This window comes from Gopherus evgoodei, chromosome 3 (assembly GCF_007399415.2).
Source record: "Gopherus evgoodei ecotype Sinaloan lineage chromosome 3, rGopEvg1_v1.p, whole genome shotgun sequence".
NCBI classification, from domain to species: domain Eukaryota; kingdom Metazoa; phylum Chordata; order Testudines; family Testudinidae; genus Gopherus; species Gopherus evgoodei.
Genome location: NC_044324.1, coordinates 109,345,874 through 109,373,161, shown reverse-complemented (window position 1 = coordinate 109,373,161; position 27,288 = coordinate 109,345,874). Strand labels below are relative to the sequence as shown.

The following is a 27,288-nucleotide window of genomic DNA, read 5'->3' as shown; positions in this document are numbered from 1 at the left end:
ACAGGTTTTTTGCTTTTATTATAATTCTGTATTCTTCCCAGTGCCGCTATGAATCTGCCTAGCCATTTATTTGCTTTTTCAACTGAAGTTGCTGCACAGTGGTCAGTCATCTTTACTGAGGTACTCACAACTCCTCCCATGTCTTTTTCCTCAGAGGTTCTTGAGCACAAGAAGAAGCCCTTGACGAGCCCATAAGAGCTGAGGGATTAGGTCTTGTCTACACACAAACTTGCACCCTTAGTTCAGTTTAAGTTTGACTTACCTTGGTTTAGCTTAAAGCTGTTCCTTATCAACTTAAGCAAAATAATAATAAAAAAAAACCTCTCAAACCAAAATAAGAATTTTCACCCAGGAGGATGCACTTAATTTATTTAAATCCATACCTTTAACCTGGTTCAAATCTCCATGTAGACAAAGCCCTAGTCAGTTTTTGCTAGTGTGCAGTACCTGGAGTGCTGCTTTGGCTGCATAGTCACAATTCTACTGAAATTTGACCCAGGTACCCCTCTGTGCAGACAAAGGGGCAGCCAGGGCAATTTTCAGTGAATGGCGTTGGGACCTGGTGCACAGGGTTGCAACATCATTCAAATTTGCCTGGCCGCCCTGCCATTCAGATGGAGGGGAGACCAGGCCAAATGGTATCATGACCTGGTGCATGGGGAATCTGTACCTGTACAGCAGAGCACAGGGGTGCCACCAAGAAGGGAGACTCCCAGGCTAAGGGAGATCCAGGGTCCCTTCGGAGGAGGCAGGGGATGAGCAGGAATTAGAACAGGATCCCCCCTAAGGGAAGGGTGGGGACTGGAATTTACCCTTCACCCCTCTAAAAATATCTGAATTTGCACCATTGACATGAAGAGGTCCAGCACTTGGAGAGCGGTGCCAGCCATGCAGTAAAAGTGATTGTTTCTAGAAAAGGGGAAAAGAAACCTCACAAACTGATTTTAAAAAATCACTTATGAAAACTACTGTGGGGTTAAGAATTCATTAAACGTCTGCCTTGTGGTCAGCCTTGACAGGACAGGACAGGACGCAGCTTGCTGCTCTTCCTCTATTTTATTCTGTTTTATTTAATGTCGCTTCCACAGTTGCAATGCTTGTAGGCATTGTACCAGTGGCATCCCATGGCAGTGATGCTATGGGCAACATTGAGATTTCTGAGACAGTCCTAAAGAGCCAAGAAATCCTCCAAAAATCCAATGACCTGCCCCTCCAATGCCCTTTACACACACCTCTCCCCTCGAGCTCACTCACCGCCATGCTCTGCAGGTTCTTCTTGTAAGAGCTAGGGCGTCTTCTCTCCCTATTCTCATGGGCTAAAGAAAGGGAAGCAGCAATATCTATTCCCATGATCCTTTCCTTTTTCTACCAAAAGCAGCCTATTGGAGACACGGTGCTACCTTATACTCATGACTAGGGCTAACTTTCACAATCTGGGTCTTAGGGCAGGGCCACAACACTGGGGTAATTTTCACACTAAGGCTATGTCTTGGTAAGTCAACCTTAGTTACGCTACTCCAACTACGTGAACAACATAGCTGGAGTTGATGCAGCGTAGGTTGGCCTAATGCAGGGTCTACACCGTGCTGGGTCACTGGGAGAGTGTCACCTTACCTTATTCCTCTCATTCCCTATGGAGTACCAGAGTCGACTAGAGAGCGCTCTGCCGTCGATTTAGTGGCTCTTCGCTGGACCCACTAAATTGACCCCTGGTGCATTGATTGCAGCAGTATCGATCCCAAGGTAGTGTAGACATAATCTAAATAAAACAATCTGACTGTATCTCTTGGGAGTTGTAATAATGCTGGCTTGATTGATGACACTGCCATAAGTACTTTTGACCTAAGAGGTGGCTGTGGTCTCAAACTCAGAAAATTGAGGCTCTTTATCACAAGACATAAGCTGTCCATAATAACTCCATTTTATCATCCATTCTAGTGGGTATGAACAATGAAAATCATCTTGTTCTTTTGGCTGTATTGAGAGCAGCACTGAATGAAATTTATTTTGATGCTTGATATGTCAATGACATTTAGAAAATTATTCCTTGCCAAACGAGCAGCATCTCTGAAATGAATGAACATGGCAAAAAACAAAGTATTTCTGGAAAAACTTCAACTCAAGTGAATGTACTTGAATGTCTGGAACAATATTTTGGCACAGAAATCACTGATGCTGCAAATAAATATTTAACTCTTGACTGTGGGAGTCAAAGAGACATTCTGCTGCAGTCACTATTAAATCAAGCATAAAAAATCATTTCATTAAGTGGTACAGTTGGCACAGGAATAGCAGAATCAGAACCCTCTTTGCTCTTGCAAAATATTTCACCAGTGAAAACTTAAGAGGGGGGATGGCTATTAGATTCTTGACTATTAGAACAGTACGAAATTTGGTGTTCTTTTGGAGGAGCTCTTGAGAACAGTCATGACATCACTGTTGGAAAGTAATTCCCAGGACTTTTACAAATAAAAAGGCCATACATACCTTTACTATATTGGACCTAAAATTTTAAAAGTATTTAGTAATGCTTCAGATATGAAATGGAACTTGTGATTAATAGAAGAATGAGTTTTAATCACAATCTGCACTGCAGGATAGATCAGGAGAGCAGGAAAGAGAACTGATAAGTCAATATTTCCACCAGCTAGGAACAGAGTATGTTTTGGGCAAGTCTTAGCCCCTTCACTCCATGACAGCCCTTCCTCTGCACACGTTCCTCAAAGTTACTTGTGAAGACTAAACTGGGCTGCCAAAAGTGGACTAGGGAAATGGCAGAGAGGTGTTGATTCCCACATCTACTCCAATGGGAATGTTTCTGTTCCATTTAAATCATCTTTGTTCCCCTCTGCTCCTTACAGCAGAGCGTTATGTACGACCTTCTGTTTGGTAGCTACCTTTGGCTGAAGATCAACACTCCTGCTAACTGCTGCTTTGTGCCTTTATGCCATTAAGTGCAATTAGAACTAGCCTCAGGAACATACAAGCACACCAGAGTCACAGAGAAAAGAACATGTTATCTGGGAATTAGAGACCCAGTATTGATTTGTCATTATGTAAGATGGAATGCTTTATACCTTCAATAACCTTTAAAGACTGCCATCTGTTAACCATCCAAACTTAAGAAGTAAACATGATTTGGAAAAAGCCTGCAGTGGACAGTTAAGTCAGTTAAGGGATCAATTTCTAATAAAACTTAAGGACTAGACTATGTGATAATCCTTTCATCTACCTACAGTATCAAGTTGGTCCTTGGCTTTCCTCTCCCCTCCACCACCAATGGCATAGCAGTGCTCTTCTTTCTGTTAAATGATACACTTAATATTGCTATCAGTGAAACAAAATTAGTTAACCATGCTGTTAGCTGGGGCAAATTATAGAGATCAGTTGCTGAAAGGATCTAAATGATTATTTTAAAAAGAAGTGAAGTTTAGGAGTATCTGTTCATATTAGTAAAGGCCTTTAAATCAAAAACTACCTTTGTCAGATACAATGGTGATACAAGCTAATGTAATGTATGTCTTAAGGTTAGTTATTTAAAAAAATACATGATCAATTTCTCTGAGATATTTAACACACATAGTACATCAGAGGATCCACAAAGACTCACTCCCTTACCTTCCAGAATGCAGGATAAAAATGGCATGAGATCTGGCTGGAGAACAGGCAGGTCTGGAGAAAAACTGGCTTATGGTGCTGGGGTATTCACTCCCCTCTTGAACTATACTCCTACTAGGCCAGGATAGCTTGTGCACACTTAACTTCACTCTCACGAATGCCAGTTCTCAACAGTTTACTATGCATTTGCTCACTCAACAAGCAGAACATACACCGTACAAGGTCAGCCCCAAAGACAGATAATTTGCTTATGAAGAAATAATGTTGAACCATATATAATAGATTTAAGTGCAGTATTTTTCCACTAAGGAGTGCTATGTTCTCTTTCAAAATGTGTCTTTAAACTCGGTATGCAGATACTGATTAGACATGTGTTAGCTTAAATGTTGCCATCCATCTGAAAGGCTTTTGAAAACAAAAAAATGGCTGTCCTATAAGCCATGCATGACATGTTTACTAAATGAAACATTACTTTATCTATAACACAGCTAACAGAATCTTAGTTAAGATTTCAGAAGCTCAGGCGAATGTCAGTTTTCTCCACATTAGTCATTTGCAATGCAAGGAAAGTTGCCATTAATGCTTATGCACTAGTATTAAGGTGACTAGAATTCTGTAATCCCTCCTTTCCAACAATATTCACATTACAACTAGACAGCTATCAACTGTTTCCTATTTAATTAAATGGGAAAACTGCAGGCAAATTGCTGCCTGCACCATGTTAAGCTTAGTGGCTGCTGCTGCCATATTTTGTATTTAATAAGTTTGGGTTCCTTATTACAGTAGAAATCAGTTAAATGCATAGCCTTATTGCACACGATACATTCTTATTTCTTTTTAGCATCCACTTTAGTATGCATCCCCAAACAGGATGTGGTTCTACACCAAAGCTTTCTTCAAGATATATGAATTAAGAATAAAGCTATCTGGTACAAGATAATCCAAAATGAGTCACGGGAGAGCCATGGACTACTAGTTCAAGTGGAAGATACAAAATAAGTACTGCCGAAGAGGAAATGCATATCATATTGCTTAGTCATTTGCAGGTTTGACAGAGGTAGATGGTCATAGAGCCTCTGCAAGTCACAAAAGATGTTACATCCTGAATTGGAGCTGGAGAAGGCGATGACACCTCTTTTTATCTGTCTCTTCTGTGTTCAGCATCCCTGCAAGATGTCTTAATGACATGTATTGATTATATTTGATATTCAGTGTTGACTACAGACCATCTGTTCTTAAACAGAAAAAAACATTCTCCTGTAGAATAGTGCAGGAGATACAATTCTTGATTTTGGAGGGGTTAGTGATGCCCTTTAATGCTGAATATAATTAAAGTATTACCTCCATTCCTCCCATTATCTTCAGTTCATGGTGCTCAGACTGGTGGCCACATATACATGGATTGGCAGAAATTATCCTTAACACGGAAAGGAGCTGTTTTGTACATTTGATGTGGGGTCACAGTGAGAAAGACAGAGTGAATATACAGGAGACAGAACAAAGGTGGCAAATTTCAGGCTTATGCAAAAAAATAAAATATTCCAGAACCTGCAAGAGCAGAACCTTGGATTTAAAGGCAGAGCCCTGGCACTTCTTATGATAAAAGATTAGATTCCATAAAGGTAAGCCTCCATAAATTTAGGCAGCTTAATTCCAACTGAGATCCTTTGATCTCAGAATATAGACATACAACACACTGCCCATTATCCAATTAGCATGGGGGAGATGGCTTTTATTTGGATAATCGAGAGAACGAGAGCCATTCAGCAGCAAGATGTCCTTCCTGAAGCTGGGCGCTCATCTTCCTCTTCTCCTCACAGTCTTGGCTGGGGGTCTCTGCTCTGCCACACTCACCAACTCCCATGACTGTGGTGTTGCAGAGGGCTCCCCATGCTGCCAAAGGGTTGGTGACACCCAACCCCTGCAAGACCCAGGGCTGAGCAGGGACTCCCAGACAGGACTCTGATTCCCTGCCAGGACCGCAGCCTTCTATGCACCTTGCACCCACAGGGATTGGTGTCATCACCCTAAGGTGGTGCAGGGAGCCCTCTGCAGTCCTGCTGTCACAGCCCCACTCACTCATTCCCATGGCAGCAAGCTGCAGAGGGCTCCCTGCGCTGCCACAGGAGTCATTCAGCAGCAGGATAGCCTCCTCTGTGGCCAAAGGCCCATTGTCTTCCTCCTCCTCATAGCCCTGGTCAGGTGTCTCTGATTTATTACCCAAACCTCCATGTTACAGCAATCCCTTCCTTATTCCCCAGCATGAGATACTTGGAGGACAAGGAAGGGATTAGGACAAAGTGGAGGTTTGTGGAATAGGTACAGTATACTCCCGTTTATTCAAAACCCTATTTTTGGAGACCAATAAAGCCAAGAAATAGTCCCAACTTGAATCCAGGTGGTAACCTTCTACCGTTGGCAATACCAGACTTGTGCAAGAGTAGGTTAGGTACATAGTCTCGGACCAAACTAAGGATTCCAGAGCGTTAGACACAGAGGAGGAGGAAATTAATTGTGTGAGCAGCAGTGACTGAAGGCATTATACCCACAATGGTCAGGAGCAACCCAAATGACTTGAGGAAGGCTGCTCAGTGGTGGCTCTTAGACTCCTTCCCACTGAGGTGCTCCCAATAGTTGCTGGGGGACAATTGGACCATAGCCATACCCTGCCAAGACATGCCCCTCTTTTGGCCACTGTGCACTGCCAGAAATGCAATCAATATTCTCTCTGCAATCAGGGAGTTCAGACAGGCTGATCATGGCTGTCTCCTAAGTGGAAGGGGAGAAGGGGCTCCTCTTCTCCTCCTCCTCCTCTCCTTCCTATTGCACCTGCCAGAATTTTGTCCTTTGTTTTTTAAAGGAATGCTCCGAGCAGCTGAATGAGCTAGTTGTTGCCACTTTCAGCAGAGAGGCCACGGATTGAATGGGCATGTAGATTGAACTTTCCACCCACTTGTAGATGGAAAATAGTTGCATTTTAGCAAGACTTTGGATGCACAGTGATGACATTCATGTGAAAAATGTTTGCATAGCAGTACTGTTTCGATATAATTAATAGCTTGCTCCCAACAATGACTCTTAGAATAGATGCATGAACAGTAGGGGCAAATGAAAAGGATCACAGAGCATAGCAGATAATAATAGGGTCAGTCACGGATTCTATGATATTGCAGAATGTAGAAATTGTTCTAGGAGTCAAGCCACCATGTCTGAAACATGGTATGTTCTGTTATACTAAAACCCTGTTAAATAAAACCACAGCCAATGTGTTTTTAAACAGGTGTTGGTTTTGTAAGTATTCCTAAGAGGGCTTGTTTGATTTGTGACATTTACCTTGATTTGGCATATAGGAAATATAATTGTATTTAACGTATATCCCTGGGCTCCAATCCTACTGACAAAAAAAGAAAAGAAAAATCAACAGTAACAGGATAAGGCTTCACTCAGTGTGTATGTTTAATTTTTCAGCAGAATACAGAAGCTGACCAGTTATATGGGTATTTTATAGTTAATCGTTTTGTCCCTTTTTAAGGTGCTCAGTGTAATGGTCTTCAAGGCATTTATATTTTACGTTAGTAAAATATATTTAAACAGTTGTATTCCTTTAACAAGTGTTCTATTAGGTGGACCCAACTGACCAAAACAGTCAAAAATTAATAGGGCATTGCATCTCTCAATGTCTGTTTCCCCATTAACAATTCTGACATTTACCTTTACAAACTGAACATAAAATATTGCAGTATGGCCTCACTGAAATGTGTTCAAATTTAAAAGAATATTTACTGTGCTAATACATAATTCACTGAAATTAAGATAACATTGAAAATTCACTATGAGCTTAAATTTTTGGCTTGCAGTTTAGGGAAAAAGCCTGTGGGCTGGAGATAAGTATGCCAACAATGTTAATTCTGTATTTAAAAAGTTGCAGCTACAGGGGATGCAGCTGTAGAATTGCTTTTATTCTTGTAAGGAAGGTCAAACTGAACATCACTTGAGGGAGAATCCAGGTTTGGGAGTGACTTTTAGGATCCTGCTCTTGGGGATAGTAGATTAAATGTGCTCAGACTTTGGCTCTTTGCATGGGTGATGCACTTCTGTATAATAAGAAAATTTATGGTCAAAACATTTAAAAGGGTTACTTTTATCAAGTTAATTTGACTTGATTATATTTCTCAAATACAAATATAACATGCAGTTTTTACTACAGGCTTAGATACTTGCAATTTCTTTATTCTTGTACACTTACTAGATCCTGATGACAATGAAAATAATGTATGTCCTTGTTCACTTAGACTATTGATACAATTAGTTCTATTTCCTCTAAGCTATGTTGTGTTTTATTAATTTAGGGACCAATTCTGCAACTCGATTACTACTTACTCTGTGCTATTCAGGTCATTGTACTGCTCCTGTCACTGTGGTATCTGGCATTGGCATCACTGGCGTAAGCAAGGATTGCCAAATTAGGCCCTAAGTCAGCAATCATGACTGATATATTTTCTTTTCAATAATCAGCCCAGTCTCTATTAGCTGGAATTGGGGGATAGGAAAATTAACTAGAAAAATGACCTGGCTGTGAAATCAGGTAGCCTATATATGCCAACAGTTTTTCACTATTACTCTGTGGTGTTGTCCTTAATTTGGAGTATGTTGTGTAAGAACAATTCACTGTGTACTTTGTAATATAAGTGACTTTAAAAGAACCTGACATACACAAAGTAAAGCACAGCCAATGCTACTCTTGAGTTTCTAAAGTTGTGGAATATATTCACAGGTGAAAGTGGGCTGGTAAGGCATACTGGTAAGAAGTGGCCGCCCGTACAGGCCTGTGTACAGCTGGCATTAAAGTGCTGCTGTGGCAGTGTTTTAAGGACCCTCCTTAAAGTGTTGCTGTGGCAGCACTTTAACATTGTTGCCTCTTTTGTCCCCCCAAGGGCCGCTGAGGGTGGAGTGGGAAAGGGGCAGCTGCCTTGGGGCCCAGCGATTTAAAAGGGCCCAGGGCTCCCAGCTGCCGCCACCACTGCCATGGCAGTGACCAGAGCCCTGGGCCCTTTAAATCGCCGCTGGAGCCCTGGACGGGGTGAGCCAGGCAGCAAGGGAAGGCTGGCTGGGGAGGCTGACCCCCCCAAGCCCACTCCTTCTGTCCAGAGCCACACCTCTTCCACCTGAGGCCACATCCCTTCCAGGGGCCCGGAGTCGGGGGCCCAGAGCTGGGGGCCCGTACTGGTAAGACATTTATGTTATGTTCACCCCTGAATACATTATACTGTAAATATTTGAGAAGTATAAAGACTATAGTAATGCACACACAAGGGGAAGAGTTGAGTCTTAGCATGAAAACTACATTTATTGACTATTGGGTGCTTAACAGTGCAACCTTTATATTCTCATAACAGTTTTCTGTTTGGAATACTTCTTAAATAGTTAATTGAGTGGTGGACTATCCAAGAACAATGGCCTGCTTGCAGGTATATAAAGTAATTTTAAAGACTCTTGTTGTGTACTAATTTTCATACAGTGCCATAAGTGAGTGTGGCACTTCAGAGATAAATAAAAAGACAATGGCTCACATTCTGTGGTTTTTAACAAACCAAACTCCAGTGAAACAAACTGCAGTGATACCAATTCAAATAAAAGCTAAATGGTCCCAGGGTCAGCCTTCAGCTCCCATTAAAGGTAAAAGTAGGACTCCTATTGACTTATAATGGAGATTTCAGCGCACATCTGACCAGAGTTAAATCTGTGCACCACGTTGTCCTCAGTGGCCCAAATGGGAAAAACATTGAACACAAAATGTGCACAAAAATTTAGACTGGAATTTTCAAAAGGGGCCTAACTACCTTAAGGCCCCTTTAGGAAGTGCTAGACTTAGCCTTCTAGAAGAATTTCAGTTGTAGTCAGAAGAATCAGGTTTATTGAACTAGGTTACATGTTATAAAAGGGAGTTAAGGGTGGGGAATGTAAAGTATTTCCACAAATATCCACAAGCAGAACATTTAACCCCTTGGAGGCAGGCATTCTCGGAGGCAGAATGTGACAGTGTTCTAAGGTGTCAGAATTCCACTCGCATGTCAGCACTTTAGAAATTATGTACCTGCTGCAGGGGCAACAACAGAGCTGCCCTTTTGCCTATGTAACAAGTATGTTAGACAGCATTCAAGAAATGAAATAACTATTTTGCATACATACTAAATATACACTTCTGCATAATGTTATATTACACATTATGCAGAGTGCTGATTCCTTATGAAAATATCTTTCTATGATTATTCTAATGAAGTTCAGTTTGCATAGATTAAGGTGTAGAACCTGAGGATTCCACAAATAGATCATACTCAAGTTAGGGCTTTAAAAAGGAAGGGCTCTTCAGTGTCAAATCTGTTGTAATCATTTCTGACAACAACTTTTAATGAAATTTGTAGTGAGTCCTAAAGCAACTGAAAGGAAAAAGGCAGTAGGCATTGGGGCGGGGGAATGAATGGTTTTAGAAGGCAAACTTCTCATTTCTTTCTCAACTATCTACAGATTCACACTAGCAGGGAGATGAAGATAGTCCCAGGGGCACACAGGTATGGTGGCCCTCTGCCTCTGCCAGATCCCTTACAGCCACAGGCTTTGATGCCGAAAGGTGGGATTTTCCAAAACACCTTGAGTGACTCAGAGCTGGTCTCCCTTTCAAGATTTACTAGCATAACTATATCAGTTGGTTGTGTGGGGGGAGTGATTTTTGCTGACATAGTTATTTCAGTTAAACCCCTAATACAGATGCAGGTTTACAGGTATAAGAGTGTCTTATGCTGGTATAGTTTATTTTGGTTCCTGAATTGGAATAAACCAGTGGTCCCCAACCTTTTCGTCTGGCGGGCGCCAGGTGAAGGACTGTGGTGGTGGTCAAGTGCCGAATTTCGGCAGCATTTCGGCAGCAATGCCTCTCGATGATGTCGCTTTTCGGCAGCAAGTGGCGTCATTGAGAGGTGTTGCCACCAAAATGCCACCGAATTTCAGCAGCATTTTGACAGATGCTCAACCGCCAGCCAGGACGGGGGTGCATTTAGATGCGCCCGCGGGCACCGCGTCGGGGACCCTTGGAATAAGCTATACCAGTATAAACACTGTTATAATGGTATAACTGCATCTATACTGGGTTTGTTTTCTGATTTAACTACCTTGGCATAGTTACAGGGACAAAACTTTGAAGTGTAGATTAGTCCTTAGGAGCACAAATCCCACTGATTTTCAACAGAAGTTGTGCTCCTAAGCAGGGGTGCTGAGAGCCGTTGAACCCAACTGTAAATCCGGTATATGATGGAAATCACTTCAAATCAGGGGGTGCCTCCATACCCCCAGTACCCCTAGTTCCAGCATCTATGCCCCTAAGTGTACCCCCAGTATCCCTAGTTCTAGCATCTATGCCCCATGAGTGTGCTTTAGAAAATCCCAACCTGAACTTTTAGTTTTTCCTCCAGGAGAGAAGATAGTAGAGGGAATAAATCCTGATTCTCCCTCCCTTCAGTGGAAGAATTTGGGGAAAATTCAGTGAGTGAAACCTTGCAGAGTTTCATGCCCCTGCTCTTCTCCCACATGTGCTGCCTCTGGGACTATCTTCATCTCTCTGGCACTGTGGATCAGTGGATAGTCAAGAGAAAAGGAAAACAAACAAACATACAAAAAAGAGAAGCTTGCCTTCTAAAAACATTCATATTCACCCCGCCCCAATTCCTACTGCTTTTTCCTTTCAGTTGCTTTAGGGCAGGGGTTCTCAAACTGGGGGTCAGGACCCCTCGGGGTCATGAGGTTATTACTTGGGGGTTCGTGAGCTGTCAGCCTCCATCCCAAGCCCGCTTTGCCACCAGCATTTATTATGGTGTTAAATATATTAAAAAGTGGTTTTGATGGAGTGGTGGGGGGCGGTGTTGGACTCACAGGCTTGCTATGTGAAAGGGGTCACCAGTACAAAAGTTTGAGAACCACTGCTTTAGGGACTCACAGGGTTGATCTGAGCTATTTGCAGGATTGGTGCCATTTCCCACAAATAGTTAAAAACACTGACATATCCAGTAAAAAATGCCACAAAGGTTTTATGAGGTGAAATTCAGGAACATACTGTGTGATTCATCTCACAAGCACACTTACACCTCAGAAACAAACAAACAAGACTGAAAAAATATTGTCCCAAAGGAAAAGCTAGAAAGACAAGAACATATCAGAGTGCACTGTTTGCTAACTATTTATGCCTACCAGTCTCTTGTATCTGCTCTTAGACACTAATTCACTTTCACCAAATTCACCAACTGCTTTGCTTTTTCATCACTTAGCCCATCAAGCAAGAATATTTTTAGTATGTTCTGGAACCAGTCAGATGTGGATCAGAACATACTAAAAACATGATTGATTGGTGTTGAACTGAAAGGAAATCCTGGCCCCACTAAAAGTCAATGGGTGTTTTACCACTGACTTTAATGGGGCCAGGATTTCTCTGAGGTCTTTCAACAGTGGACAAGCTTATAAAACAAGACAGCTGAATTAGGCTATTTCATTTCCACAACTTCCTATTTTGATGCAATGAACAGTAACAATCTTCTTTGCAAATACAGATTTTCACGATCTGCAAAAATATAGCAACTAATCTTTCAACAACCAGCTGTTGGAAAATGTAGCAATGAACTCATTGTACTCCAATAGCTATCTGCATGCATGATAGACTGCTTGTTTTTTAAATCTTTACAAATGGCATTTGCAAAAAGTTAAAACATTCCCTCTACTTGTAAACTTCCGCTGATAGGTAGGCTGTGTAGACAGACATGCATGAATGAGCAAGAGACATGTCACCACCTCTCTTGGACTTTAACTTTTAACTCAGGATACTGTAGTTTGCCCTCTTTAATCCAGATAATATGGTATTACCATATTGAGGTGGGGGGGAAACAAAGCAATATCATTTTCATATGAATGTGACTGGATTACCCCATGAAACGCTTTGCTAACGTAATACAACATGATATTCATTAATGGCATTGTTATGAATTGAGAAAGTTACAGACTCTTGTAAAGCAGGGGTACTTCAGCTTGGTTGGAGCTTTGATATTTCAGCCAGCACATGGCAACCAAATTAAAGCTACATTAAATTATTGCCTCCATATGTGTACTTTTGCAAAATGTTACAAATCAAAGCAAAATGAATAACTGCTAGATTCTCTCAGGGGTAGTTGAGTTGGTGGTTAAAGAGGCTGCAAGCAGGCTTAACATCTACTTTCTAAATACTACATTCTACAAAAATCATAATACATTCTTATTTCAAATCTTGCTCCATGAAAATTTGAGCAATAGCATCTTTACATGAACTAAACTAAAACTTTGCAGATTGGGGAAGTCAGAAAAGACAGTCAACAGAAACAGCGAAAGTAAAAAAAGTAAAAGTATGTCATAAACATACAGCTAAGGGTAGCATAAAATCCCTCCAGAGCAGCTGCACTGAATCCTTACTTCTAAGGGGTTAAGAAGCTCAAATAACCTGGTTGGAACCTGACCAAAAGAACAATAAGGAAAGAAGATAATTTCAAATTGGGGTAGGGGGGAGGTTTTGTTTGTGCTCTCTTTGTTGTTCCCTCTCTGGACGGAGAGAGAGACCAGGCAGGAAAAACATCTTCTGAAAACATACCTGAAATGAGCATCTAAGATTACAAAAATTGTAACCAAGGGCAAGGAAATGCATAAGATTATCTTTTGTTTTAGCTTGTGAATTTTCTCTATGCTGAGAGGGAGTTTTATTCCTGTTTTTTTGTAACTTTGAAGCTGAGCCTAGAGGGGAATCCTCTGTTTTAAATCTTTTTATTACCCTGTAAATTTACCTTCCATCCTGATTTTTGCAAGTGTGATTCTTTTACTTTTTCTTTTAATAAAATTCTTCTTTTAAGAACCTGATTGATTTTCAGTGTCCTAAAGACCAAGGGGTTTGGTCTGTGCTCACATTGGTTGGTATATTATTCTCAAGCCTTCAGGAAAGGGGGTGAAGAGGCTTGGGTAATATTTTGGGGAACAAGGGACTCCACGTGACCTGAATTTTTGTCTAAATCACTTGGTGGTGGCAGCAATACCATCCAAGGACAAGGAAAGGATTTGTGCCTTGAGGAAGTTTTTAACCTAAGTTGGTAAAAATAAGCATAGGGGGTCTTTTATGCAGGTCCCCACATCTGTACCCCAGAGTTCAGAGTGGGGAGGGAACCCTGACAACAGCACTGAAGAGAGTTGTGGGAAAGGGTGCTAACTACAGTTCCAGTCACTGCACCTGTCACAGAAAGATCTAGTCCACTGGTTAAGGAGGATGTGTATTATACTCCCAATTTACTATTACTTGTGGTGGAATCAGCACGTGCTGGTCAGGGGGATGCAGGTGGTTCCTCCTCCAAAGTGAGGCAAAGAAGTGCATTCATTAGCATGTTGCAGTTGCTCACTGAGTCTTGCTTGCCAGTGAGCGCAGTAGTCCCTTATACTAAACACTCAGCAGCATTCCATGCCCTCTGCTTAGCTCCCTCCTGGAAGGGTGAGTTTGCCCTTATAGTGTGTGTGTGTATATATTGCAATATACGCGCATGCAGATTAGTAAAATTTGTAACAAATGTTTCATCTTTTCTGCTGTCTGTTTGCTGTACTCAGGGTTAGCAATATGTTCTCGTGTAAATATATGATAGTGCGAGAGCCAGGAAATATTAAGCTACTACATTGACAGTCAAAATAAGTCTGACTAATGTCACAGAAACTCTTTTATGTGAAAATCTCAAGTAAACCCTAAAAATAGTTGTCTCTGCAGAAAGCACACAGTTTGCATCTGAACTAGGTAAACTCTTTAAGTTAGCCTTTTGTAACTCAATTTACTACATCCAGAATACTCAGCATTAATAATATGTTCTTGTGCCCTATGTTTTACTATTCCTTCCTATACTATTATCACATTGCTTTCCTATCCTATCACAATAGGGTGGGCATAGTTGTAAGCAGAGCTGGACAAGATAGCCACAAACAAAAATTTAATCTTTGACTGTTAACAGGATTATCTTTTACAAATCTGCTACTTATTTAAAATTATTTGTGAATAACTTACATGGTTGTATGTTAGCTTACACACAATTCACCATAGCTGTCGCTTTGAGGATTCACAATTCATGCTGTATTAGTGGTATTTTTTCCGCTCTGACTAGCTGATTCCCAAACCCACAAAGACCCGTCTGCATATGTCTGTCATGATTTCTAGTGCAAATGGTTGCACAATTCTTCACAATGATTTTCCTTCCTTTGAATATTCATATGAAATAAATTTCACTCAGATGAATGCTTGTGAAAAGCAAATAAAAGGGGACACATAGTATCAAAGGAAAGTCCCAGTTTTTATTCTGATGAATGTTTGTGAATATTATTGTTCAATATTTGACCAGTTCTAGCTATAAGAAATTGTACTAAGACTTTAATTCCAGAATCAAAAAAACAAGGTGCCATGAAGTTAGATACTTATAATCAAACTTAACTGTAAAATTTGAGTGCTCAGCTGTGCTGTCAGAGCCAATTTATGCCCAAGGCATGGTAATGTTGTACTTGGATTTCTTCATTTGATCATTTCTACCATCTGCAAGTGTAGCAAGAATGAGTCTGGCAACTTGTCAGGAAACCCAAGACTGGCAGCAATTTGGAGACTTCAGCTCCCTAGGACATTAAGACCAGTAGTAGATCAGAGAAATACTTCTGAGGAACAGATATTATCCCATTAGAGCAATATATCAGAGGGGTAGCCATGTTAGTCTATATCCACAAAAACAACAAAGACTACCCATGAAAGCTTATGCCTGAATAAATCTGTTAGTCTTTAAGGTGCCACCGGACTCCTCATTAGGGCAATGATTCTCAAACTGTGGTCAGTGGACCAATGGTAGTCCATGCAATTGCTTCTCTCGCAGTTTGAAGTGTCCATTATCTTCACTCAATGACATTTCCAGATAGCTGTGCCCCAGTCCAGAACTCACTATTTTCATAGGCTTTTTTGACTAAGTTAAAAAAAACAACACACCTTTCTACCTTGCCTGGCTGCTTCATGTTTTACTTTAAAAGGTGTTTCTCTGGTGTACATTCAGCTGTGATCAAATTTACAGGCAACAGCAAAATTGGAGGGGTAACAAAAAAAAGAGGACAGAGCCAAACTGCAAAGTGACTTGGAGAGCATCTGAAATAATTGGTTGCTAACTCCTAGCCAGATGTAAATTGACAAAAGCCATCCTGGTCCCCTCTCAGACCTGATCATTCAAAACCGGCCTGAGAACTAGTTGTATGCACAGGTTTCCAGTGAACCGAATATTAACAAGTGGCAGACACACATCTTTAATCAAAGCAGCAGATAGCATCTGGATTTTTTCAGATAGCTTCTCTCTACCTACCAACATCATTTCCATCTGACTTGGTTAAAGCTTGAGCCAACTAACTCTCATCCAATTCCCACTGTATCCACCAGACACTGGATACAGCATTCAGTTCACTGCCTGGATTGGATGAGACACAGACTTGAGTTATCAGCATATTGAATACATTACAGCTTCTGACTAACACTGACCCTGACAATGGTCCCATACACCCATTGTACAAGAAGGGAGATAAAATAGAAGCTTCTGAAACCCCATGTGAGAGCATCCTCAGCGCAAGAAAGGAAGTGCACAAAAACCTTCCTCTGGGAACGTACAGTAAGAAAGTATCTGAGCAGTCTCCCCCATACCTGCTACAGTCTGCCGGCAAATCAACAACTCCTCATGGAGAACAGTATTTGAATGGACACCTGATCTGCATCCATCATTGGCCACTAATGCAACCAGTGCACTCTCCAAGCCATACCCAGGTTAAAACCCAGACTTGGCTGGGTTAAGGAGATTTAAGCAGTTGGATATTGAAAAGACAAGGTGACAAGAATTGTCTTAACAAAAATTAGAAGATTTAGTTCAGCATTATAATTGGCCACATTTGTCAGGGCCACGTGGTAGTTTCTTGAACTAAAACTGAGAAGGCAGCAATCTGCCCACTGTAATGGAGGTATTGACAGTCAGCAATGAAAAAGGACCTAGCTCCTCAACACTGATTTTCACTAGCCAGAAGTGACCTGGGTCCAAAGCATAGGTTTTGTCATATAGTTCTCCCCAAAATTCCTGTATCTCAGGTAAAGTCACTGACCAGAACTCAAGCACAGTAGATTTAGCATTTGCTCCTGAAGACATTACCGTGCCCTCATTAATACAGACAGTTCAGTCCAAATCAGCATCATTTTATCCTCAATGTAACATGCACGAAAAGACTAACGAATAACAATACTTTGCACATAGGGAGTGACTTTTAAAACAATTTAACAAGGATTAAATAGGCCTCAGACAGCTCTGTAATATGCATATTATTAAACTTATTGTATAGAAAGGTAAACTGAGGCAGGGAGCTGTTAGGTGGCTTGTACAAGGTCACAAAAAGTAAATGACTGGTCTAGGAATGAAGCCAAGGCGAACTGACTCCCAAGTCCTATGCTTAGCCACTAGGCTAACCACTTCTCCCAGACATCTGTTGTAAAAAGCAGATAAATGAGTGCACTTTACCCACCATTGAAACATGGCCACCTCTGTGTTAAACAGAGCAGCTACGTATCAGCCAAAAGCAACAAATCAAACAAGAGCCTCATCCAATCAAAACTACAGGGAGATTTGTTTTAGATTAATTCATATGTGTTTTAGTTTCATAAGAATACTCTCAAAAAATGTATCAATAATTGATCATGAACTCATTGAAAAATAATAATTACCAAAGCAGCCAGCAGAGTGCACCACATGCATTTTAGAACAGTTTCCAAGAGGAAGAGGAACAGTGAAAAGTGTTGCTGGTTTAATTATACAGATTAATTAAGAAAAAATAATTAATTATCTGTATAAAAAGAATACAAATGAAGGGGAGGCTGGTGGGACTCTCTGAGAACAGAAAGTGTGTTTATTCTCTTGTACCATTTCGCTGCTGCTGTGTCAGTCATATACTGCTCACGAAAAATTCCCTTTGTATGGAGCTATCCTTGGGTACTGCTGAGCAACTCCAACACATCAATATAATGAAAGTTTAGGGTGTTCAGCATCTGTCAGGATCAGACCCTAAGAATGCACATAACAAGCCAGCTACTGAACATGTGATCAGCTTCTCTGTGGACAAAGACTGTGGTTTCATGCCCAGATTTAATTTCTTTGCATAACTATGCTGATCTAAATCACCTCCTATACTCCAGTACAGTATATCAGTAAAGTCTTGATTACTCTGATTTTTATGTACCACATGCTACACGTTCAGCTAAATTAAACTGTTGAATCTGCTTTGCTATTTGCCGGTGCCACAGAACCATATTAAGCATTCTCTACAAGACTGCATCTAAATTATTTCTAGTATTTTTCTGCAGCTATAGAATAGTATTAACATATGTGGATCTTTACATAATAGAGTGGAATACCATATCAAGCGGCCAATTTAATATAGGATTGTATTCAGCATATACTATATGAGCAGCTTTTCATTTCATGCCTTCATCTATTATTTGGAACCCACAAACACAAACTGGAAAAAGGAAAGGCTGCCACAGTATTATATGAATGTGGATCAGGATGCAGGGGTGATGGGACGATTTCAGCTCAGTTTAAAATTTGTTTAGGCTAATTTAGGCAAACCCACACTGTCTAGGAGAAGAAAATACTTTATGGGTAGAGTTATAGAAACGCAGGCTTGGAAGTAGAGGTGGATTAAGCTTTTGTGGGGCCCCGGCCAAAGCTAGTGGTGACCTCTCCCCACCCCTTCCACTTGCAGTTCCCACATGGCCTGCGCTCCTGCTGGGGAAATGGGATCAGAGTGCGGGGCTTGCCCTGCTCTGCCCCTTCCCCATCCAGTACTGCTGCCAGGGAGCTGGCTCTGGGCACAGGGGGCTTGCTCTACACTCTGGCAGGAGTGCCAGGTGGGCAGAGCAGGGCAAGCCCCTACACCTCAACCCCGCTCCCTGACAGGCGTGCTGGGTGGGTGGGTCAGGATGCAGGGGTGCCCATTTTTTTTGGGCCCCCCCCAATTGGCCAGGGTCCCTGGGCATGGGACCTATTGGTCCACTGGCTAATCCATCACTGCCTGGAAGGGACCTCAAGAGGTCATCTAGAGCATTCCCTCATGCTGAGGCAGGACTAAGTATACACAGACCATCCCTGCCGTGCATTTGTAAAACGTGGCCTTAAAAATCTTCATGATGGGGATTCCCAAGTACCAGATCATTAGAAATATACCTAGTGAGTCACTGAACAAACTTGTGATCTCATTGTGGTGCTGTTTGTGGCCCTGGGACATTTATATGTATAGTCAGAGCGTCAACTGGAATAAATTGGTGTAATGCCATAGAATTCAGTTTGGAACCTGTTCATGTTGACATGGCACCACAAGACAGGGTTGCTTAGTGGTCATCCCTTTAAAATGGTGATGTCATATCTAGAGAAGACATAAAATCTGAAAATCATCCATAACATCAATGTGGAAAAATCTGTACAATGACAGTATCTGGGGGAAAAAAGGAAAGAAAATGAAAGAATAAAATTCAGTTACATAGTGAACTGCTGATAATATATAGTTCAAACTAATTTATACATATGCTCTGTAAAAATAGTAATAAAGAATATTACTGTAGATACAATTTCTCTGTAAAGATCTCACACCAAACACTTTATAATTGGTGTTCAGAATCTGTGTGATCTGATGGGGGTAATGTAACTGTGTACAAGTCATGTTTTACCAATGCACATCAAAGGAGGTACTGTAATATTTTAAAGTCTTGGGCTCCATAGCAAAAGAGATTGATACAAGACAGCAAATAAGTCATATTTCTCAAATGGCTGAAGGCTATATGTTTCAATCTTGCCCTCAAGAATACTTGATTGATAATACTAAATTGTGTGCCTTCTTTCAAATGCATATTTCCATTCTGGGTAAGAACAGAAATATTTATTGCAAACTCAGTATTTATTGAACACAATATTTCTATTAGGAGAAAATACATTACTTACATTAGTGGAGGAAAATGTACAACATAACCTGTACATATTTAGGGCCAGATTCTGTTCTTGGTTACTTTGATATAAATCTGTTCTTGGTTGCTTGGATATAAAAGAAGTGGAGTCACTCTGGATTTACGCTGATGTAAAAGAATGGCATTTGGTTCCAGTGGACTGCCAAATGCAGTGTCCAAGGTTTTTTTTAAAATGCATCCCCTAGAATTAAGCTCTTAAGACCACAAGAACTGTTGTGTGCTCAGCACATTTGAAAAAAATCAAATAATTTATTGGGCCAAACTTGTTTGTCTTGTTAAAGAGATTTAAGAGGAGATTTCAGTATCTCTGCTAATTCTGAGTCATCATTAATTCAACCACTGTCATTTATTAATGGAACTACTCTCTTTCTAATAACTTTTCCCTCTCCAATATATTTAATAAAGTTCTTATTCTCTATTTTGCTAGTATTAACTCATTCAATGTTTTTTACTATCCCAATCTTTTGCCTGCACTCCTTAAATAAAGTGTGAATATTCTTCTTTGTCTGCCTTCTTCCTTTTCCATTTGCAGTACAATTTTCTTTGAGCAGTCCCTAGTGTCACCACATTGGTTGCATCTTGTTCCTGTATTCTTCCTTTACAGAAGAAGCACTATGCATTATGCCTTAATTATTGCATTTTTTAGGATGCTTATCAAAGAAAAGGCATCTTACATTTTTATTCTTTTAGCACCTAATCTGTATTCTGTTCAGGCAAATTACTTTGAAATGCATGAAGTCAACATACAGTACTTTAGATATTTTTATTTAGTTTTTACAGGATGTTTTGTAACTGAGTAAAATGTTTGGCATATACTCAATATCCTGAAATTTTAAAAATTCACAAAGTCCTGAAGATCTTAGTATTTATATATGTTTTCAATATTAAAAAGAAAAATAATGCAAAAGAACTTTCATTGCTTAAAAAAGGGACTATTTAACAATTAATTATTTCATGTGTATTAAAATAAAAAGAGCAGTAAGTAAAAGTCAGATATGGTAGGTGCACTGACATACATTAACAGGGCTATAGTTTCTGGTTTTACACTGGTGTAAAATTCGAGTAACTCCAATTGTCAGCTAAGTGTGACCAGAATGAGGCCCCAATTTGTGCCATTAAGACAGAGCCCATAAGATATGCTGTGGAGCTGCATCAGGGCAAGGAGAGCACTAAGAAGGCATTTTCACAGCTCCAAGATATGCTCTGGCAGTAACCCTGCTGCTATACTCCTCTAGGGTTTGGAGACATGAAGTTACACTCCCACTAGCAGGGGCAAGTTGTAAGGTGAAGCAGTGGTCCTGCTTTCTTCCCTCCCTATCTCCTTTGGGGTGCTGGGCATTCCTAGGGGAATAAGGTGATAGCAGCCTGTGCTCTCCCCTCTGGATATGGGGTGCAGTTCTGCATGATACACCTGGCTTAAGAATGAAAACAAACTTTCAAAGGGTTCAGAATGGACTGGTTTTATCCTCCCCCACCTTCTACTTTTTCCCTCAGAAATATTTAACAAAATCCCATTATTAGGGAAAATATTAAGAATTTTTATTCAAAATGTTGATAATTTCAATTGTAAAAGTCAAAGAATGAAAAGTTTCACACAAAAATTCATTTACAAATGGCCATTTTTCACGAAAAGTTCAGCTGAAAACATTTCAACCAGCTTGCTAGCCCTACACAGGCAGCATACCAGCATAGTGGTAGAAAGTTCCTTACAGAGCCCACATTAGGGTCAGGCAGAATTGCAATTACTCCCCCTCACTTCTACCCCCTCCGCCCCCCAAAAAACAAAACAAACAAAAAAACCCAGCTGCATAAATATCTACGGACCAGGCAGAAGATGGCCCTGAAAGGTTGCATAGTGGAAAGGAACCTCTATAATTGCTGGCCCACAGATGCTCAACTGAATTTCCTTGGGCAGCTTTTCTCAGTTCTACAGGGATATTACCCCTTCCCCCCCAGTGAGAGACCATGCAGTCAGATATTCTGTAGCTACCCTTCCAAAAGAGAAACCATTGAATGAAGTCCTGGTCCCATTGGCAAAAAAATCTCATTGGCTTTAACAGGGTCAGGATTTCACTTGTTAACTCTGCCAGATCAATGGTTATAAGCAGCAGCTGTGCTCAAGACTGACTCTGAAGGATACATTCTATGCAGTGCTGTTGTTGCTGCCATGTTGGACTCAAGATATTACAGAGAGATGGGTGAGGTAATATTTTATTGGACCAACTTCTGTTGGTGAGAGAGAGATAAGCTTTTGAGCTTACACAGAGATCTTATGTTTCTGAAGGACATGTTGATCTTGCTTAGTGACTCTCCCAGTGTTCAAACATGAGGGCACATTCTTCCCTGGCTGATTCTCAACTAGGGAAGGCTTTCAGAGCGGCCATAGGTCAAAGTTATTGGATCTCCATTTTGGAGATCAGCCAGGCAGAAAAATAAAAGGGACTAACCATTTCCATAGATGTTTATTTCAATGTGCGATCATTTAAATAAATGTAGGTACAGAACTCCAGGTATTTGCATGCTAGCAAACAGCTTGCTTTGTGCACTGAAGTCATTAAATATTAAACCACGCACTAACACACACATGTGCAGAGGAGCTTTTATTTCTATGTGTAATCTTTGTTTTTTCTTTTTTAAAGCCCTAGGAAATTACAATATGCAGACATCAAGGAATTCATTTATGGTACACAGAACCATAATTTAGATAAGAAGGTTTATGATGTAAGTACTTATATACATGTACAGAAAGGGACTCATTCGAGTTGTGAAAATCATAGCTTTGAACACACTGAGACAGAACCTTTGCTTTGACTCTGATTTTCTGATATGCCAACACAAAGCAACTGAAAAGCCCATAGATCTGGACTCTTGAGAATTCATGGATGGTATGGAGCTATAGCACCTCCCCACCCAACCCTCCATGCAGGTGGTATGTCTAGGAGAAAGAGGCCTGACCAGGGACCTCCTGCACTCTGGCTACCCCAATTAGTCCCTGATTGTCAAAATGTTGCCTTGGAGCTATTAGCAGCTGGGTGCAAGTTGGAACAGCCCTGAAGCTTCTCAATCATGCTGGGGACAAAGCACCCACCCTTACTTTCCACTGCCAGTTACTGTAGTTTTACAATTTACTATTTTTTCTAATTAAAAAAAACTCGTGAAAAATGCCAGTAAGGGAAATTGTCTATAGTGATTCAGTGACAGACTGTGCACGAAGTGCTGTCTGGTGCATAAAGTAAACCAATGGAAGAGAAAAATATGTTTTTCTTCTCATCGTCTAGTTATAGCACTCTTAGGGTATCACTTGTAACTGGTAAAACATTTGCAGAGGGAAGTCTGATTTTTCAGTTGACTGCATCCTTTTAATTTTAAACTAATAATATTGTATTAAGGCTTTGAAAAGCCATCTTACATTGAAGGCTAGAGGAGATTGCTGTTATAAACTCATTTATATATTTTATGGAAATGAACAGATTCAGAACCTTTGATTTACAAATATTGCTATCCTATGGAAACAACTATTATTGTTACTCTCTTCCTCCCTCTCTCCCTTTTCCTGCTCTTTGTTTGTCACAATAATTAGTTGTGTCCAGTCATAAATTAACCCTGATCCTGCTAACATTTATGTGTGCACATAACTTTACTAACACAAGTAATCAAATTCAAGTCAGTGGGATTCATCACGAGTAAAAAGAAAAAAAATGTGCAGGATCAGAGCCTGAGATTGTAGAGCAGGAACTTTGTCAATTTTGGCGTTTCCACAGCACCTACCACAATGGGATCCAGATCCTGACAGACTACCACAAGGGTCAGCAACCTGTCAGAAGTTGTGTGCCGAATCTTTATTTATTCACTCTAATTTAAATATTTGCGTGCCAGTAATACATTTTAACATTTTTTTAGAAGGTCTCTTTCTATAAGTCTATAATATATAACAAAACTGTTGTATGTAAGTAAATAAAGTTTTTAAAATGTTTAAGAAGCCTTATTTAAAAATTAAATTAAAATGCAGAGCCTCCCAGACTGGTGGCCAGGACCCGGACAGCATGAGTGCGCTGAAAATCAGCTCACCTGCTGGCCTTTGGCATGCATGCCATAGGTTGTCTACGCTGGACTACCACATAAAATAATACATTCTATTTTTGGTATTTTATACACCCAGCGCATATTGGGGGTGGAGCAGACTGGCTTGATAGGCAGCCTGTAAATTTCTTAACCGTTCAAACTGACAAAAATAGAATCTGCTGTATTTTGGAAAGCTAAGCTGAGTAATCATTATGAGTACAGTCTGAGCTGGGAAATCTATATGAATCTGGTTATATCAGCTCCTCTATGCTGTATTCATATTTGCCTTTGCTGTATGTGTTCTGAATCTGTCAGCAAGGGGTTAAGGAAAGTGGCAACTCATGTTGCAGTGACCAGAAAAAAACAACAAAACCTCATCATCTGGAAACAGGAATTGGAAAACGAAACTATCTTTTCTTGGGACCTCGTCTTATCTAGTGAATAAGTTTCTTTCTACACTTGTTCTGACTGGTTGAATGTACCCTATTTAGATGTTTAAGTAATTAAATAAGATAATAGTAAAACGCTGAAAAGGAGCAAGAAATTTCCTCGTTTAACAATACTCATGAATCAGAGAGTCTAACCGGAGAGACAGGAAGCATTTCACATAAATAACTCCTCCCCTCCTTCCTCTTCTGTTTTGCTAACGCTGATCTTCAGAGGAGGAGCTGGGGGATGCTAATGAGCTGAGTTGCCAAGTGAGCGTTAGCAGGAACTTCATTACCCTTTGCCTTAGTATCTTGGCAAAGATTATGCTGCGACTCGCACCATGAACTGGCTGTCCGCTTCCCCGGGAGTCGTTTTAACAGCCTACCACCCCAGCGGCAACAATGCCGGGAGTCATGCGAAAGAGAGCGAAGAAACGTCCCCCTCCAGGTAAGGTAGAGCGCTCGACAAACTTCACCTGCGCAGGGAAGAACAGCCGTGCAGAGGCAGTCTGAGCTGGGGCAAGACGCCGCCGCTACTACCATGCAAGCTGCTGACGCAGGAATGCTGTCCCAGGGTTCAGTACAAAGGCTCGGGGATGCAGTCTGTAGGTTACAGATCAGAGAAGCAAAGTTTAGAAAACGTCAGAAGTTGCTCTCTGCAAGGAGGTGCAGGGCGTGGTTTGGAGAATTAACAACGTCTGGAACAGGTGCATTTGCAGAGAGAGCACATGAGCTCCCACAGGTTGGGAGTCTTTAATGCCTTTTGTGTACAGCACGTAGAAACACTTTCTGCCAGCAAAGTTACTATTCTTAACTGGTAAACACAATGTGTAAAGAGTCAAGCAACAAAAAACTCCCCTCAGTCACTGGGCTTACCTGATCTTTGCTTTTTTTGGAGAGGGGGGAGTGCTGCGCTTTCACTTGGGGGGGGGGTGGAAGAGAGACATTAGTTGTGCCCAATTCATGCACGCGCGTGTGTTTGTATAAAATATAATCATCGTTCATAAGAACAAGTTTTTGACTCAAAGAAAACGTCTCCTCCCTGTCACAAGGTGATGTGGTTACATAGAGGGAGAGAGAGGAACATGTATTCCATAGATTACTGAGGTGCAAATAGGCTCTGTGTACTTTGTTCTTTTTACCTCCTCCTGATTTTTTTTTTTTAATTACCTCCATACTTGGTGAATTGTTTCCTGCTTCAATGTGTGTGCTGGAAATAGTAAATATTCACAGCAGCGCAAGTCATTGAGTGGAAAACTTGCTTGTAAAGTGAATGCTGTTATAACTCAGTTAGTACGTGTGTGCGTATTACTTAAAACCACAGCAGCTGCAGTTCTTTGTGCACCTTTACCTAGGCCTGTAGTCAGATGAGCACTTTGCATGTCCTGTTTCCATGGATGGTAGTGGGAGTTGTAGCACGACACGTCTCAAGATCAGGCCCTTAAATTTAAGCACTGTACAACTCTTCATGGGGCCTTTATGTATTGTATTCCTCTGTTCTTTGTATGTGGTAAGTTTAGGGTGACCAGACATCAAATGTGAAAAATCAGGACAGGCGGTGGGGTGGGGGGGGGTAATAGGAGCCTATATAAGAAAAAGACCCCAAAATTGGGACATCTCATCACCCCTAGGTAAGTTAAAGAATGGTGCTGATAAAGAGAAAAAAATCTTACAATTTAGTATTTTCCCCCCACCATAAAAAAAAAGAAAAAAAAAAAGCAAAACTGGTGCATGGGAAAGGTGTCAGATTGACATGCAGACTGAAGATCTCAGATTATTCCATAGAACAGGTTTAGCACAGGCAGCAGCATTGCAGACTTCTCCACATCGACCCCCATAAAGATCTGTAGAGAAATCACCTATGAGAGTGAGGAGTACTGTCCCCATGGTTCATTCTGATCAGTTACCATTTCTCTGCTGAGTCAACAAAAGTGCCAGCAACAGTGGTGAGATTTATAATACGTAGACTATTGAGGGCCCCACTGAGCGTGGCACTGTCTTACTATGTGCATGTGTAAGTACATGTTTGCCTCAAAGAGATTCCAGTCTAAATAGACAGGGCAAATAAAGGGTGGGAGGAAGGAAGTACTAGCATCCTAATTTTATAGATAACTGAGGAGAGGTGAAGTGACTTGCCCAGGGTCACACAGGGAGTCTGTGGCAGAGTCAGGATTTGCCATCAGAAATCACAGCTCCTTGTTTAGTGCTTTAACCACAAGACCATCTCTCTTTTCATTGTAGTGTTGCTAATTTCCCTATTAGGAGTTAGACTATCTGCCCATTTTGTTTAGATCACCAGAGCTGTTTAAGTTTGATATTGTTTGGGTTATTGAAAACCAACTGGTTTTATATAGATTAATGACTTCCACCACCCCTCTCCCCATATTAACTAACATCTGCTCCTCTGCTTTCATTCAATTGATATTCATGGGTATAAACCTGAGGACACTGCAAGGCTGGTGCACTCCTATAAACATGGAGATCCATGGACACAGTAGTGCAATCCTATTCTTACTTCTGAATGTGTCTAAAGGTGCTAAAACTAGTGAAAGCAGAGACAAGGATACTGAAACCCCACTGCCATGTTGGGAGGGATCCTGATTTCTTATGTATTTGTAATGACTTTTTCTAAGTTTGGCCCACTCTCTCATGTTATCGGAAGGACAGGATGAAAAACGTTATCCCACTCCTTAGAGAGAGAACTTTTGAAGGGGGAATGTTCTGCTAGAAGCTCTGCAATGGTGGGCTGGAAGTTTGGTGCCTTACACCTGCAGTTGTTCAAATGCACAAAGGCTCGGGGCCTTTGCTCTGTTGCTTGGGAACCTCTTCCCCATGGCCTAATTCAGGAGGAGCATTCCCACGTGGTCCCCACTAATTTGCAGCTGCCCCGAATGCTCCCTTGAGTGGGAGGAGTTACCACAAAATTCTGATGCCATCAGAATTATTTTAGACGGAGAAGCCACATGGGGGCATCAAATGTGATGAGCAGTCATTCCCTAGTGCTTTTACTTCTCTGCCCCCGGAGCCTGACTCCCAACTAGGATTCTGTGGGATGGTGGAAATAAGGGGAACATG

At 41.0% G+C, this 27,288-nt stretch overlaps 1 protein-coding gene across 5 annotated transcripts in view; it reads left to right on the top strand.

Annotated features, from left to right (window-relative positions):
• ARHGAP18 (Rho GTPase activating protein 18) overlaps positions 1-27,288 on the top strand; it is a 129,462-nt gene that overhangs the window by 7,081 nt on the left and 95,093 nt on the right. For 3 of the 5 annotated variants that reach the window (XM_030556284.1, XM_030556287.1, XM_030556286.1), the window contains exon 1: positions 24,237-24,661. The exons of 1 other annotated variant lie outside the window; for it this stretch is intronic. In XM_030556284.1, coding sequence (XP_030412144.1) covers positions 24,555-24,661 — 107 coding nt within the window. In that variant the 5' untranslated portion in view covers positions 24,237-24,554. Of the gene's footprint in view, positions 1-24,236; positions 24,662-27,288 lie in introns of those variants that run through there. One more of the 5 variants, XM_030556288.1, reaches the window with a different exon arrangement.